The sequence below is a fragment of the Taudactylus pleione genome, unplaced genomic scaffold (genome assembly GCF_031769625.1).
Source record: "Taudactylus pleione unplaced genomic scaffold, aTauple2 ptg000755l, whole genome shotgun sequence".
In the NCBI taxonomy this organism is placed as follows: Eukaryota; Metazoa; Chordata; class Amphibia; order Anura; family Myobatrachidae; genus Taudactylus; species Taudactylus pleione.
Window position 1 is genome coordinate 2,179,639 of NW_028285157.1, and position 17,236 is coordinate 2,196,874.

The 17,236-nt window shown below is 48.1% G+C and overlaps 1 protein-coding gene across 2 annotated transcripts in view; it reads left to right on the forward strand.

Annotated features, from left to right (window-relative positions):
• The window catches only part of AHCYL1 (adenosylhomocysteinase like 1), a 139,852-nt gene that overhangs the window by 61,057 nt on the left and 61,559 nt on the right, over positions 1 to 17,236 (forward strand). For both annotated transcript variants that reach the window (XM_088457307.1, XM_088457308.1), the window contains exons 8-9: positions 1,439 to 1,555; positions 2,869 to 2,932. In XM_088457307.1, the coding sequence (XP_088313433.1) occupies positions 1,439 to 1,555; positions 2,869 to 2,932 (181 nt within the window). The remainder of the gene's footprint in view (positions 1 to 1,438; positions 1,556 to 2,868; positions 2,933 to 17,236) is intronic.

Genomic DNA, 17,236 nt, shown 5'->3' on the forward strand with positions numbered 1-17,236 from the left:
CGATAGTGATCCCCCATGTCTGGACATCTTTAGGGGGGTCCCAGGCATATTTCCCAAAAATTCCCGTTTTTTTCCTTAAATGGGATCAATGGTCATTTTTAAAAAAACAGGGATAATTTTTCAAAACACTATAGCAAGTGAAAAATGTAGAATATGGGTTTGGGGGTTGTAAGCTTATAAAAAATAGCTTGTAGTCTTGGGAATGTCCCCTTAAAAGGAATTGTAGAAAAAAAAAAATGTCCCCAAAAAATCGGGACACCATTAAAAAAAAAATAAAAAAAAATGTTTTGTGATGTTTTGTGTGTGATGTTTTGCTAATAAGGTCAGTTGTCTAGAGCATAGATTCTCAATCTCGGTCCTCAGGACCCCAAACAGTGCATGTTTTCCAGGTCTCCTCACAGAATCACAAGTGAAATAATTAGCTCCATCTGTGGATCTTTTAAAATGCGCCAGTAAGTAATGAATACACCTGTGCCCCTGCTGGGTGACCTGGAAAACGTGACCTGTGTGGGGTCCTGAGGACCAAGTTTGAGAACAACTGGTCTAGAGTAATGGTGCAGCCAGCATAACCTAACCCATGTGAAAATGTTGTGTTTCATTCCAAGCAAACTTGTATTGGCACATACCGTGTTTCCCCGATAATAAGCCCTACCCTGAAAATAAGCCCTACCCTTACTTTTGTAGCCCGGTCTAAAATAAGCCCTACCCTTACTTTTGTAGCCTGGTCTAAAATAAGCCCTACCCCGAAAATAAGACCTACCTTATTCTCTTTGAGCTGGGAACGCTGCAGAGACCAGCGTTCCCAGTCATGCAGTGCGCGGGTGACGTCATGACGTCACCCGTGCGCTGAGGATCCTGTGCGCCGCGCCTGCTGGATCATATTAGATCCAGTCAGCGCGCAAGTGAGAGGGACATCCCGGACGGCGGCGACTCAGCTAAGTAACGTACTTGCACTGCAATAAGGGGGCCTGCATAAAGGACACCGCTACAGTGGGGGGGGGGGGCTGCATAAGGGGCACTGCTACACAAGGGAGGCTGCATAAGGGGCACTGCTACAGGGGGGGCCTGCATAAGGGGCACTGCTACAGGGGGGCCTGCACAAGGGACACTGCTACAGGGGGGCCTGCATAAGGGGCACTGCTGTCAGAGTTAGATAAAATAAGACCTACCCCGAAAATAAGCCCTATGGTGTTTTTTGGAACCAAAAAAAAAATAAGACAGTGTCTTATTATCGGGGAAACACGGTATTAACATGCTTGCAACTGAATGCACCCGCTGGTACACTTTCATTATTATTTTTATTCTGTAATTATTATAAACTTTGCTGAAATGTTGCAATTTGAAGTATATTCCCAAAAAGAGTATTTGCATATTTGCATATTTCCCTTTCACTTTGTACTGTACTGTACAAATAGTGTGTATTTTTGTCATTATACAGGCTGTATCAGCTCTCTAAGGCTGGCAAGCTGTGTGTCCCTGCTATGAATGTGAATGACTCTGTCACCAAACAGAAATTTGACAATTTGTACTGCTGTCGAGAATCTATATTAGACGGGTAAGAAATCTTTGCTTATAATGGTGGAAAAAGATGAGATGGCGCAAAATTCTTTTCAGCGGATGCCTGTAATCTACAGTTGGCAGTCTGAAGACAATGTGCCTTATCAAGCCTAATTCTAGTCCATGTACAAAATAAGGGCGAGTACCAGTGGTGTCACTAGAGGGTGGGGGGTGCAGGCCGAAATGAGTGACACCAAAATAGCAGAATTGCTCTACTACTTTGGTGTCACCCCCTCGGATGGTGTCACCGAGCAGGAGAGGCTGGGGGGTACCCAGCAGTTCTGGAGGTGTGTCATGCAGTCACACCCCCAATATTGCATATAACAGGCAGCATGGTTTTGTGGACATGGGTCACGCCCTTTTTGAAAACGCAGGTGCCTAAGTTCAGGTTTGGGGATGTCAGGGTGGGTAGGCATACTGAGTGACACCCACCCTAGTGACGCCAAAGGCGTGTGCAGTGCGATTTACTGGACAAGATACATACAGCACACTATATATCAAAAGCTGAGTTGTACATCCATTCTGAAGAACTTTACGCCATCTGACTATATAATTATGAGTGAATTGAAGTCACACTAGACGGTAATTGACAGTCACTTTTTTCTTTATATTTCTTTTACTTTTAAGAAGTTTTATATAACTCAAAAATGTACATACTTTGCATCCCGACTTGAGAGTGTATATACAGTCACGATACCCCGACACTCACATCCCGACATGGGACTAAAGAAATTGTCGAAATCCTGATGCCTATCATTAGCCCCACTACTAAATCCCGGCATACCAAACGAAGGCAAGCCGGATTGCTTAGCGTTTAGCTGCAGGGGGGAGGGTTAGCTTTAGGGACCCCTGGGGGTCTTAGGGTTAGACATCCCCCCAGGAGGGTTAGGGTAGGGAAAGGGGGGGGGTTAGGGTTAGACACCTCTATGGGAGTTTGGGGTTAGGCATCCCCGGGAGGGTTAGGTTTAGGGTGCGGGGAGGGGAGGGGTGGTTAGGTTTAGGCACTAACGGGGGGAGGTTAGGCACAAGGGGGGAGGTGAGGGTTAGAGTAGGGAGAGGGGAGGGTTAGAGTTACCTGCTGTAGTCGGGATTTCGACCCGTCGGGCTGCCGCTTGCGGTATTTGATTTGGCAGCTAAACAGCTACCGGCATTACATATCGATTCCTTTCAATTCATGTATCTCAGATTGCATAATAGGTTGTCCATATTGCTGTCTAATAACAGATATTGGATTGTACTTCATCCTGCAGTTATACTCTGGAAGACACTTTACTTTTTTATGTTCATTTGTGAATTTATTGTAATCTGCAGACTGAAAAGAAGCACAGATGTTATGTTTGGAGGAAAGCAAGTCGTTGTGTGTGGATATGGTGAGGTGAGTAACTCAAGTCATTATACACAATAATGGTATATTGAATTTTAAGAAAATACACCTACAGTATCTTCAAATATCCCAATTTATCGTGCCAAAACACTAATCCTAAATACCTAGTACACTATTTGCGAACTATAGCAAAAAGAAGGGAAAGAAGACTATTTTGTTAATTAATTTTAAATATTTTTATTAATTACAGTTAAAATAAAACAGTACGTCCTTCAAGCATTGGGGAAAGGTGATTATCATAAATGTACCAATTATGTGAGTGAAAAGTAATCAAACCCTAAACATGGGACATAAAAATTCTAAGTTTCTACTTCAGGGTCCATAGGGGGTCCACAGGGTTGACCTTGGGGTTATAGCTGGAACAGGATCCATGGGCACCACACAGTTAAGCTTTTAGCTCCCAGGATGCACTTGGGTCCTCCTCTATACCCCGCCCCCGAGCCACAGGCACCTCAGTGTAAGCTGGTGCCCGGCCGGAGTCGGTCACCGCGCAGGGGGGCTGCAGGAGCAGCCCCCAGAAGCTTTTTATTTTAAGTTAGATTTTATTTATTTTTAATCTCTTTTTACTACAGACGGCAGCGAAGGGCTGTCTGTACAGACGCCCACGCTGCCGCTCTGATCCCCGACTGGCGCCGCGACGCCAGTACTGATCTGGGGATCGCGGCGGGAGGACAGAGTCCGTACTAGCCGGACTCTGTCTACCTCCCAGGACTGCTGCCGGAGTCGCCGGGGATGCAGGTAAGCCGTGCGTCGCTGGCTAGCGGCGGCGCGCGGAATGCCTTAAATGCAGTCCTTTAGCCTCCGGTCCGGGGGACAGACCGGAGGCTGCTGGCAGTGGCGGCGGGCCCCCCCCATAACCCGTGGGACCACTAGACAACCAGGGATAACCGGCAAGCGGGAAGCCAGCATCCCTGGGGTTATGGCCAGCCAGGGGAGGAAGCCTTCCCTGTCAGCGGCTCCTCCCCTCAGCTCAGCGCGCCTTTCAGCACGCAGTCTGGCGTCGCTGAGCTGCAGTTACTCGGCCACTCCTCCTCTGAGGTCTCCAGCGGCCATTTTCCCAGTGGCAGCGCAGATCTCAGGGAGCACGTGGACCGGTCCCCCTGTGTACCTCTCCCCTGATTAAGGACAGCGTACACAGCACTATAGCCCTCCCAGACACTGAATCTGGGCAGGTTGATTGTAGTGTAAAGGTGCAGTGAGTATATCTTCCTGCATGGTATGTGACTTTTTGCTAGTGCTGCCTGTCTGTGCTTATTTTCCGCTTACTGTCAGCTTATACCTATCCCTTTACTTCTCCTACAAGCCCTGCAGGTGTGTGGGGGAGGGGCGTTTCTACTGACCTCACTTATATAGATCACGTATTTGTGAGGTCCGTCACATACAGTAGTGTGCTACTCAGTGCCATATTGTGGGCTGTTGTTCAGCACACCGGTGAGTGCGTTTCACTTCTACCCTGGTGCCAGATATATAATATATTCTGTCATGTCAGACGAGGAGGTTGAGCGCTCAGTGGCTCCGGTGTTGGCCTCCTGCGGACGCTGTTCTGCAGGAGTAGATAGGGAGGATTTGTCACAGGATGGCCTGTGTAGTCGATGCCAGGTGGCTCCTGGCCCATCCAGACCTTCTCTGGCGCAGGAACCACCGTGGGCGATGTTTTCTCAAGTGCTGGTGTCTATTGCGGACCGTCTGTCGGTCCCGACTGCTCTCCCTACTAGGGCGGTGCCCCAGCCGACCATCCCCCATTCCCCGGGTGTCCCGCAGTTATTGCGGAGTCCTCCTGGGTCTCAATCAGTTGGTCCCTATGTGGGGTTGCCTATGTATATACAGGCTTCCCCTGTGCCGCAGCAGCCTGTGGTACCTTTTCAGGCCCCTATGGCGACGCCTCCACCATGGGTGGATGTGCTCTCCAACTCCGTGCAAAATTTGGCGGCCGCTTCCTCGGCTTTTCAGTCAATGTTGCAGACTGACATGCCTTCTAGGATTTCTAAACGCCCACTCATGACACGGGCTGCTCAGGTATCGGACTCAGAGGGTTCCTCAGATGATGGGGAGGTCCCTGATGACACTGACTCGGACGCCTCGGTCCAGGAAATGGATACCAAGTCGTCCATTAATGTGCGAGCACTAGTTAGGGCGGTGCGAGCTATTCTTCTTATAGAGGATGAGGCACCGGTTCCTAGGTCGAAGTTTCCTAGTTTCAAAAAAACTAAGGTGGCTTCTGCGGTGTTTCCCCTGTCGGATCAGTTGACGGATCATATGGCGGTAGCTTGGCAGGCGCCCAGTAAGAGATTCCTTCCTCAGAAGCGGTTGGCTTCTAATTACCCCTTCCCTGAGGCACATTGTAAAAAATGGGAAACTCCACCGGCGGTGGATTCCCATGTCACCCGTTTAACTCGGGGCGCCACCTTACTATTACCGTCGATATCCTCGCTGAAGGATCCCACGGACAGGAAAGTTGAGACTTGCTTAAAGTCTATTTACTCCCTCTCCGGGGCGGTGGCCCGACCGTCCATGGCCATTTCCTGGGTGGCCAAGGCCATTGAGGGGTGGGCCAATGCATTGGAAGATACCTTCCCGGACGACGCTCCGGATGTCCAGCGGGCGTTGTTGGGACAAATGAGGGACGCCGCTTCTTACATTGGAGAAGCTTCTTTAGATGCTAGTCTGCTGACCTCGCGGGTATCGGCTGCAGCGGTGTCTGCCAGCCGATCCTTATGGTTGCGGTCCTGGAGAGCGGACTCTGATTCAAAGAAAGGTCTGGAGGCCTTACCTTTCAATGGGGAATTACTATTTGGTCCGGACTTGGACAAAATAGTGGACACCCTGGCTAAATCCAAGTCGGCCTTCCTCCCTTCGGCGGCACTGCCTGCTAAGGTTCGGAGTTTGGCTTTTCGTTCCTTTCGGGTTCAGGGTAAGGCGAAAGGTCAGTCCTTCCCGAGACAGTCTGCGAGTAAGACGGCCTCTAAACCCAAGAAGCAAGCCTGGAGTGCTCGGCGCCCTTCTTCCAAGCAGGAAGATAAACCTGCGGCCTGATGGGACGGGCCTCCCTCTGGGGGACCTCAGAGTGGGAGGCCGACTTCTTCTATTTGCCCAGTGCTGGCACAATACCACCACGGATGCCTGGGTTCGAGAAGTGGTCTCCCAGGGGTACGCCCTGTCTTTTTGGCACAGACCACCCCACCAGTTTTTCTGCACAAGTCCTTCTCAGAACAAGACCAAGGCGTTACAGGTTCAGGAGGCTATAGAGTCCTTGCTGAAAGCAGGGGTCATTGTTCCCGTTCCTCTATCACAACGAGGGACGGGGTATTATTCGTCTCTGTTTCTGGTTCAGAAACCCAATGGTTCTCATCGCCCTATCCTCAACTTGAAGTCTCTGAACAAATTCCTCAGAGTTCCCAAGTTCAGGATGGAAACGTTACGTTCCATCATTCTGGCGATGGAACCGGGGGATTACATGGTGTCCCTGGACATCCATGACGCCTACCTCCATGTTCCGATAGCATCTTCACACCAGCGGTATCTGAGGTTCGCTATCCTTCAACACCACTATCAGTTCCGGGCGCTACCCTTTGGTCTCTCCACGGCACCGAGGGTGTTCACGAAGATTATGGCGGTCATGGCCGCACATCTTCGGAACCAGAATGTACGGCTGCTGCCGTACCTGGACGACCTCCTGTTGCTGGCGAGCTCCCCGGAGGTACTGCTTCAACATCTCCACCTGACGATCGCTTGCCTGCAAGCACACGGGTGGTTGATAAATTGGAAAAAGTCCTCTCTGATTCCATCACAGCGGATGGTTCATTTGGGAGCCCTGCTGGATTCGCGTCAGCAAAGGATCTTCCTGACTCCGGAGAAGGTCGCCTCACTACAGCTGCGGATACGCAGTTGCCTGAGCCGTTGCCGCCTGTCGGTCCATTCGGCTATGAGAGTTCTGGGGTCCATGGTGTCGACATTCGACATGGTGGAATTTGCCCAGTTCCATTCCCGGCCCCTGCAGGGGCTGATTCTATCAGAATGGAACGGGTTACCTCACCGGATCCGCTCTCAGGTGCTGGTGTTGTCTCCGGACGTTCGGCTATCTTTGGCTTGGTGGCTTCAGACAGCTCATCTGGTCGAGGGGCGCCCATTTTGGATCCCGGACTGGGTCCTGCTCACGACGGATGCCAGTCTCCGGGGTTGGGGGGCAGTGACCGGCTCTTTGTCGCTTCAGGGTCGTTGGTCAGCGGAAGAAGCACTTCTCCCCATCAACATCCTGGAACTGCGGGCAGTATACAAGGCCCTGCAGTCGTCCGGCCCCGCTCTTCACGGAAGGGCGGTACAGGTGCAGTCCGACAACGCCACCACGGTGGCGTATATCAATCACCAAGGCGGAACTCGCAGTCAGGCAGCGATGTCGGAGGTGTCTCGTATCCTGTCTTGGGCGGAGGGTCACATTCCAGCGATCTCGGCGGTCTTCATCCCCGGAGTCCTCAATTGGGAGGCGGACTTCCTCAGCCGTCACGACGTGCATCCCGGGGAATGGTCGCTTCACCCAGAGGTGTTTCAGCTACTCGTGGACAGGTGGGGACTGCCGGAGCTGGACTTGATGGCCTCCCGTCACAATCACAAGTTGCCCGTTTACGGGTCAAGGACAAGAGACGCAGGTGCAAGTCTGGTGGACGCGCTGTCGGTGACATGGACGTTTCACCTGGCGTATCTGTTTCCTGCGATATCCCTGCTTCCTCGGGTTCTGCGGAAATTCAAGCAGGACGGCGGCATGCTCGTGCTGGTAGCTCTGGCGTGGCCCAGACGTCCTTGGTACTCCGATCTGAGGAGCCTCTCCATCGACGCTCCGTACCTTCTTCCTCAACGTCGGGACCTGTTGTCTCAGGGGCCCTGCCTTTACCCGGATCTGGGTCGGCTGTCTTTGACGGCGTGGCTCTTGAGACAGCCGTCTTGAGGTCTCGGGGCTTCTCCAGTTCGGTTATTGGTACGATGCTCAGGGCACGCAAGCCTGCTTCAGCACGGATTTATCACAGAGTGTGGCACACTTACTTTCAGTGGTGTGAGTCCAGACTTTATGATCCTCAGGTGTTCCGAGTTTCTAGGATCTTGGAATTTCTTCAGTCAGGATTGGATCTCGGCTTACGCCTTGCATCTCTGAAGGTTCATGTGTCCGCCTTGTCCGTGTGGTTTCAACGGCGGATTGCAATACTACCAGACGTTCACACCTTTTTCCAAGGTGTTCTCAGGATCCAGCCTCCCTTTGTGCCTCCTGTGGCTCCTTGGGACTTGGCGGTGGTGCTACGGGTCCTGCAGGGTCCTCCGTTTGAGCCTCTTGAGGCGGTGGAGCTCAAGTGGCTGACATTTAAGACGGTTTTTCTCCTGGCAATTGCTTCGGCCAGGAGGGTGTCTGAATTGGGGGCGCTTTCCTGTCGCCCTCCTTTCCTGATTTTTCACCAGGACAGAGCGGTGCTCCGCACTCGTCCTGAGTTTTTGCCCAAAGTGGTCTCGAAGTTCCATATTAATCAGGAACTTGTTGTGCCAGCTTTTCAGTCCCCTGATCTTTCAGCTGGTGAGACTTCCTTAGATGTGGTCCGGGCGCTTAGAATTTATGTAGACCGGACGGCTTCGGTTAGGAAGTCTGATTCCTTGTTTATCCTCTTTGGTTTTCACAAGAGGGGTTGGCCTGCCAACAAACAAACGTTAGCCCGTTGGCTTCGTTCCGTTATTTGTGAGGCTTTTGCACAGGAGGGCTTACCTGTGCCAGCCTCTGTTAAGGCTCATTCCACTCGTTCTGTGGGTCCCTCTTGGGCTGCTAGACGTGGCGCTTCTGCTGTTCAGCGGTGTAAGGCGGCCACTTGGTCTTCAATTCAAACGTTTTTGAGGTTCTATGCGTTTGACACCTTTGCCTCTCAGGATGCATCCTTTGGGCGCCGGGTACTCCTTTCAGCACAGGAGCGTCCCCGCCCTTAGTTGTACTGCTTTGGGACATCCCCAAGGTCAACCCTGTGGACCCCCTATGGACCCTGAAGTAGAAAACAAGAGATATGGTAAGAACTTACCTTTGTTATCTCTGTTTCTACGAAGTCCATAGGGTCCACAGGGCGCCCGCCCTGACGCACCTGGCTTCAAATGGGCTGTGTGGCTGGTCACCGGTTTTCCGTCTCCTATTGCTGTGAGTATGGTTTCTTGTGTGTTCCAGTCTTCCTTCTCTCTGTTCCATATTCTCCTCCGGCCTAGGCTGCTTACCAACTGAGGTGCCTGTGGCTCGGGGGCGGGGTATAGAGGAGGACCCAAGTGCATCCTGGGAGCTAAAAGCTTAACTGTGTGGTGCCCATGGATCCTGTTCCAGCTATAACCCCAAGGTCAACCCTGTGGACCCTATGGACTTCGTAGAAACAGAGATAACAAAGGTAAGTTCTTACCATATCTCTTGTTATTATGTGGAAGAGTGATAGATTCTACTGATCTTTACTGAATGGGCAGGGAACTGTGCTTTTTTTATGGAGGGATACAGAAATGTTATAATTCAATTGATTCAATTACCGTTCCATCTAGTAGGTTTAGTTAACAATGGTGGGCGAAAATATTTGCTCCAAAGATCGTGTCAGACTAAAATAGCTGCAATTGGTGCCCTTATTATATAAATCACGATCAATGATGGAGCTCTTGGTATACATTATTAATATCTACCTGATAATAATAATAATGTCTGTACCACAAAAATTAAGTAAGAAAAACAAAGACAACAAGAAAAATATGAAATATGATACAGATCCTGTGTAAAATGCAGGAAAGTATAGATGGTTGTGGAAATGATGTTAATCTAAAACAGTACGTAATGGCATTTAATATAAACAGCAGGTAACATAGTATTATAAAGTACCCTCTATTTTGGAAGGCATACTGGCACTAGTACAAATTAGAGTTTGCAATGTCTATAGGTTGATAAGTTATGTCTGTTGATGCAATACTTAACCTATTTAAGCAGATTGAGTGTGGTAGTAATGCATAGTTGTCAAACAATGAATTATTTTGAAACAATTTTACAAAAAAATATATTTTTTCAGATATGATGAGTAATAGATGTGTTCTCCTACATCTGTCCTCAATACGCCATACAACTCAACATGGCTGGCATGAGTGAGAAGCCAGATCTTGTCTTCTTTTTGCCGATAATGCATCTAAGTCGCAATGTGATGTGACAAGGACGCACTAGGAGACTGCACTGATTAACTTGATATGCGGCATATCAGCATATGAGGGGTGTGCAAAAAGTTTCCAAATGCACAAAAAGTATTATTTCTCTGTTATCAAGGCTGGGGGACACTGGACCAATGGGTTCTAGATGGGACTGCAGGAGCTGGCACTTAAACTAAATCTAAACAGTAGCTTTAACCCTAAGCTCCTCCCCTCTGCAACCCCAGCGTGCCGGTGTGATTTAAGTGCCTGTGGAGTTCCGCATATTTTGGTAGGGCTGCTCTTCTTTATTTATTTTTTCCTTTCTAGTAGGATTCTTTGTGCTCCCTAGAACAGCGCACAGTTGGAGTGCAGTGGCTGCAGCTTGCCGAGTAGCAGCCGGTGGCGGTGGAGAGGTGCGCTGTCCGGCGACACCCCATAGGACTCTGTTCTCATCAGAGACTACCTAGGCCTGGGGACAGTGTGTGCTCTCACCCTTTTAGAGGATACCGGGCGTCCGCGCTATCCTGGATGGCGGACGCCAGGCTTTGATGCACAGGTAGCCCACTGCGGGGCATACCAAGTGTTTTCCCCACTAGAGGGGAGTAACACTTGGAGGAAGGAGAGTGTATGCACATAGCAGGGGAGGGGCTCCTGTCAGCGCTGGTCTCCCCCCTGCATTACTGCTGCCTGGTTCATCCCTGTTTACTGTGTAGGACTCTGGAACAAGACATCCTATGACTGGCATCTGCCTCTGCGGTGATAGGAGCTGTCTAGAGCAGTTTCATAAAGATATCCGTAACATACTGCGTAAGGTCCGACTGGGAGATCGTTTCAGGGATTCCTCGGATTTTAACATTGTTGTGCCTCGATAGGTCCTCTAGATCGCCCACTTTGTTCTGTAGGGCAGTGACCTCATGGAGTTGCTCATGTATAGTGATAAGGTCATTATGGGATTTAACAACCTACTCAAGATTGTTTTCAAGGTGATCTGTGCGATGGCCTAGATCATCGACCGATTGTTGCCAGGTCTGTAGAGCAAGTTTGAACTCTGTTGAAATGTTGATTTTAAAGGAGGCCAAGGGTCACTTCATAGAGCCCCAGGGTAAGTGGAGCATCATCACTCAAGTCATCTTGCGGAGCGGGACTCACTGACTTGGAGTCCTGCGTCACAGCGGAACCATTAGGCCCTTTCATACCATTGTCTGACATAACGCCACCTTTGGAGCCAGTAGCAGGTGAAGAGAGTTTGAAAAAACCAAGCGGAGGGACCACCACTGAGTCTCTCTGTCGTTTAGGTGGCATGGTAACTTCTGAGAAAGATAATAGAGGAGGTCACCAGTAGAGCAGTATAGTGGTGGTTGCAAGCACAATACGATAGAGCAATAGATGAAGACGTGCCACTACTTGATATATCACAATGAATCGCATTAAAAGAGAATAACGGAGGAGGAAGAACGCAATTAGGCCAAAGGGATCATCACAGGAGTCAGCTAGGGCTGTATGAATACAGTAAATGTAAGTTACAGAGAATTTTGGTAAATGTCCCAGATGTCCAGAGAAGTAGACCAGGGCAGGCAATAGCACTCCCAGGACAGAGAAGAGCACTTACAGGGAGAACCACACTACTCATCCAGCAACACAAGGGTGCAGGATAGCAATGACAGAAGCTGCAGTGTCTGATTCACAGGCTGTCAGTTCAGGCAAGATAGCCACCAACCCCTCTCAGGATCTGCCAGGAATTCTTTCAGCACAGGTAGCCCGGCGCAGTCCAATCAAGGTCCTACAGTGTTAGAGGTGGGCAGGGGCCGCGTATCTGTCCTCCGAGCCGACGGATTAAGTGGAGGCACTATGGGAGGATCCGTTGCTTGCGGCCGGGTGCATTTAGGATCACAGCAGCAGGTGAGTCCGCGGCTGCGGATGGCGTGCTAGGCCCCACCATGGAGACATCGGCGGGACATTAGACGGTCACTGCTGCAGGTCCACCCTGGTCGCCGGAGACAAGCGGGAGCCGGAACGGGAGGTACTGTAGGGTGAGGAAATCCCTGGCAAATAACCTTACCAAGGCGCCTGGAAGCGGGAGCATGTCCTCTCAGGCCGCCAGCCACGCCCCTGATATTAATTTAACGTGACCACGTTACAATATGTGTTCCGGGAATCTCTTATTTTCTTCATTAAAAACTCTTTACCACGCCTACCAATCCAAAATTAGGTTGGCGTATGTAGATGCATAAGCTGCATCCATCGCCGTTCCTCTTCTCTGTAGGTAGAAGCTGTCACAAAAGGTAAAGAGGTTATCATTGAGCACAAGTTCCAATAATTCAATGAGTGGAAGTCACTTCTTCCCTCCATATGGAGGATGTATTCAATTGTCTGGATGCTCTTTGTATGGTCGATGCTCGTATAAAGAGATTCCACATCTAAAGTGACTAAAATATGGTTCTAGTTTGAGATCATGGAATTTGCATAAGACATCAGATGTATCCCTGTATAAGAGCATGCTTAGAACATGGTGAAGTAGCTGTTGGTCCAAAAAAGATACTTGCCTATTCTAGTAGGCCCCCAATTCCAAAGACTACAGGCCTACCTGGAAGATGAATGGTGTTTTTATGAATCTTGTGTAGTAGGTAAAATGTTGGAATTTTGGGTTCTGGGTTTTAAGGTAGTCATATTCCTGCTTCATGATGGTGCTTTCTAATAATGTTTTATCATATATCCTGGTCAGCATAAAGTTATAATTATCTGTTGGATTGAAGAGGATCCTTTTATAACATCTCTTGTCCTTCAACTGTCTAAAGGGGTTGGGTACGAGATGCCGCAGATCAGAATCCCGACGCCGGCATCCTGACTAGGTTAGCATCCCGACGGCTAAAGGTAAGTATATCTAACCTAACCCCTACCCCTCCCCCTCGGTGCCTAAACCTAACCCTCCCCCCTAAATGCCTAACCCCCCAACCCTATTGCTTAACTCTAAACCTTCCCCTAAACCCGCTACTTACCTTCAGAATTCTGGCAGTCGGGATGCCGGCACCGGTATTCCGATAAATGGCGGGATTCCAGTATCTGCATTATGACCGCCGAAATCCCCGCTGTCGGGATATTAAACGTATCCCGTCTAAAGGACCTCATTCATGTACATTTCTACAGGCCAGATTACTATTACTATTACTTTTCAGAGGGCTTGATTACTACATCTTCCCATTCCTGGATATTCTTAATGATCTTCTTCTCTTGATAATTTAAGTTGCCACCTATAACATTTCTTTTCTTAACTTTATGGTATAGAAAAATAAAAATATTTCAAACTATATTCTGAAATATTTTAATTTCTAGGCAAATAAAAAAAAAAGTCAGATTTATTGTTTACCAGAGGTCTCTTTGGCGAGTTAAAAGGGCTCTCAAATTAGATTCAAATTGTACTTCTTCAAGGGCTAGAAGTGCCTCTTTCTCTTCCTGTATTTGGTTTGTTTCAACCAAAGCAGAGTCTGTGTCATATGTAATATGTTAGCAAAAAATTTTGTCTACTGGAGTTTACTGACAGTCTGATGCCAAACTGCTAGCAATATCGCAGACCCATACTACACATGTGCAGTACAGGTCTGGCACATGCATACATTACCAAACATCAGGAATCTGCATACAAAGCTTCTCTGCATCCTCTGCTGAACCAGATCCTATGATACAAGATTGAGGAAAAAGTAGCCTCATCATGCAACATTATGCTTAATCTGCGACTTTACAGTATATCGGTTACATTGCAACAAAAACACCTAGGATGCAATTTGCAAACTAAGGGCCTGAAACAGCTTAGATCGCAGTTGCTCATACGCACGCAATTGGCCGATTGTTGTGTACTGCGTATGCGCAAACCATCCACAGCGATCGGGACTGCAATCTCCGTGACCATGCACACCCATGGCAGAGTGATTAACAGAAAGTGCCGTTTGTGGGTGGAGAAGGGGGGGGGGGTCAACCTGAGGCCTCATAGCGTGCGCTGAAGTAAGCAATTCCTGAGTGAGGTCTGACCTGCCTTAACTGTACATATGGTTCTGATGGTACTCGATTGTACCGATGTTTTCGCAGTCTTGCTAACCATTACAGATGTGCGTGTAAAGTGGGTGTCCATAAGCAGTGCTGTGGCAGAATTGTGTTTGCTATGGATTAGCATACTATCACACTGAACTGCGTGCGTACGCTATATTGCGATCCATAGTGAATCAGGCCCTAAGTCGCAAGACTAAGGAAAAAGTAAAGAGAAAAAAAAAGTACACAGCATAGGAAACGTGTCAGGCTTCACATGCCCATGGCAGAAGAGGGATAGGTGTATGAGGACGATGTATACGATTTATAAATGTGTTAAAATGCCCATAATAAAACAGAAAAAACAATGAGTACACACGTAGTGTACTCTTGTCGAATAAAAATATTAGAATGACGTGCTAAAGCAATCATAAACACATGTACAGTATAATAGCCCACATACTGAGTTTTATAATTATCCAATGTCATGCAGTTTTCAGCTGTCTTAAAAATAGAGTGAATCTTCTTAAACCAATGACGCTGCAAAGGTACATAAAAAGAAATCTATCTATTGAAAGGTTCACAAATAACATAGGGCCTGATTCAGACCCACTCGCGAGCGGCTGTCCGCTCGCAAGTGGGTCGATGGTCTGCACTGAGCATGCGCACGACGGAGGGAGCTCCGTCGTGCGCATGCGCCAGACACGACGAGCGAAGGACTTTCCTTCGCTCGTTGTGTCCGATCACAGGGGGCGTGCTGTCAATGTTGATTGACAGCACGCCCCCTTTGGTGGGCGTGCCGGGGGCGTGCCTCCCTGACGGGGGCGTTCCCACGGGAACGCCTCCCGTCAGAAGCCGGCCCACTGACATCACTAGTGATGTCAGTGGGAGTGAATTTTGGCTCTGATAGAGCCAAAATCACTCCGGAGCTTGCGGTTGAAAACCTCAACCGCAGGCTCCGGCTCGCAATTTCGATGGTCGCGATGGTCACGACCATCGCGGCCATCAAAAAGCACGCTCGTATAGCCTGTGGGTGGTGACCCACAGCTATACGAGCGTCCAGGAGGACGCTCCATGAAAATGGAGCCCGGCCCTCATTCAGAGCGTGCGCTCTGCTCAGAGCGTACGGCTCTGAATGAGGGCCATAGTCTTAAAGTTCTTACAGATAACTCAGGAAATCTGGAATTTCCTATCAACAACTGTTATAAACTATTATCCCAGCAGGGCATTGTAATGAGTAGATTTACTGCGTGAGGAAAAGGGCTTTTAATTAAATAGCCTCAGGCGTAAAAGTCCGAGGCTATCACCCTTTTCCCCGCACAGTAAATTGACAAGGCTATTTGAATCATAAGAATGAATTAAAAAAACAACCCCAAAACGACCTCCGCACCCCTAATCACTTTACCAAAATGCCCCAAACACTCCCCTGCCATTTTCTCTAAAATTCCCCCACATGCTCTCTGATGGCCACTTGCCACAAAATACCACGGCATTCACTCAAACCCCACTTACATAAAATGCCTCCTCTTGCCATTGGTCTCACAAGTATTGTAAAACTCCCCCACATGCCACTCATACCTCCTAACATTCCTCCCTAAACAACTCATGTCCTCACACCCCCAACACACCCCCCTACTCACTACTACTCTCCACCCACATATACATAAATCAGTGCAAAGAAAGGAGGGAGAGCATGTGGTGCATAATGCATGTCATTGCCCTCCTCCGAGTGGATGAGATGTTTCCATTCAAGTTTCCATTCACTCTTCTTTCTAAGAAGGCAGACAATAGCTGAGACTGTTGGGCATGCCATGTGAAGGTTTGTCATACTTCATTTTATTGCTTGCTCTTAATGCCCCCCCCCCCAAATCCTGGCACTCTATGCAGCTGCCAAATGGTAGTGTTGGGCCGTTGCTCAGTCACTACTTTTGTTACTCTTTGGATGCTGAAAGTGACTTTCAGTATACTTTTCTGTCTGCATGCATTACTGCTGAATGATACATATACATTCAGTTCTCAATATCTGGTGTACAAACAGCTACAGTGTCACTATTTGCAGGTTGTAGTTTTCACTATATATCTGTATGAGCTAATAACTATTTAATAATGTGTTCAACTTACAATATAATTGTGCTAAGCAGAAATTATTCTATATATTAATGGGAATTGTTACATTTTTATTTGTTGCTTTTGTGGAGTAGAATGTAAACATACTAGCAAGAACAAATAGAACCCTAGCTGTCTGAAGGAAAAGCCAAAATAACCAATGTTTGCAGAGTGGCAATTATTAACCCTCTATTGCATGAATTGTAAAATAATCCATACATATTTTTTTAAGCATTTCATTTATTTTATGTGGACTAGAAAAATTCAAAATTAACATTACCATTATAGATGATGCTTATAATCCTCATCATGGATTTGGTGATCTACTCTAAAGGACAAAATCTTCTGCGATCTACGAAGCAGGGACATTTGCACATGCAGTATGCATGGTTAAAAAAGGTGGCGTAGCCCCGCTGCAGGGACGTGGGTACTGTCCCTCCAAAATCATGACTGTTGGGAGGTCTGCTCTTTATAGCTCTTTTTTTTTTTTTTTTTTTCTGCTACCCTCTATCCCAAACCCCCCCCACCACTCCCGCCCCGAAAAAAACAAATAAAGATGAAAAAAAAAACTTGGTGGACAACGGCATGCCAGACCGATGGATATTTAGCCCTCGGTCAGCCACACACACACACACTACAATTATCGGAGCAATCCGTGTATATCTGGTGGATCGGCCCGATAATTGTACAGTGTATGCCCAGCATATGAAATTATGTTTCCCCCACAGCTTAATTTACTTTTATTATTTGGTCTTATTTTGCCTAAGTTTAATTTAGTGAGTTGACAGTCCTATTTTCTTTATTTTATTTGTGAAATATATATATATATATATGTGTGCAGTGGCAACTTTAATGTAATTCTGAATTAATCAGAATTCAAGAGGCTGACTCTAGTCTAGTGGATGACATCCATGATATTCAGTTAAAGGATTCAGTGCCTGACTCAGACCCTGTCGCAAGCGCTGAGCGCTCGCAACTGGGTCGATGGTGGCCCACAGCGCATGCGCA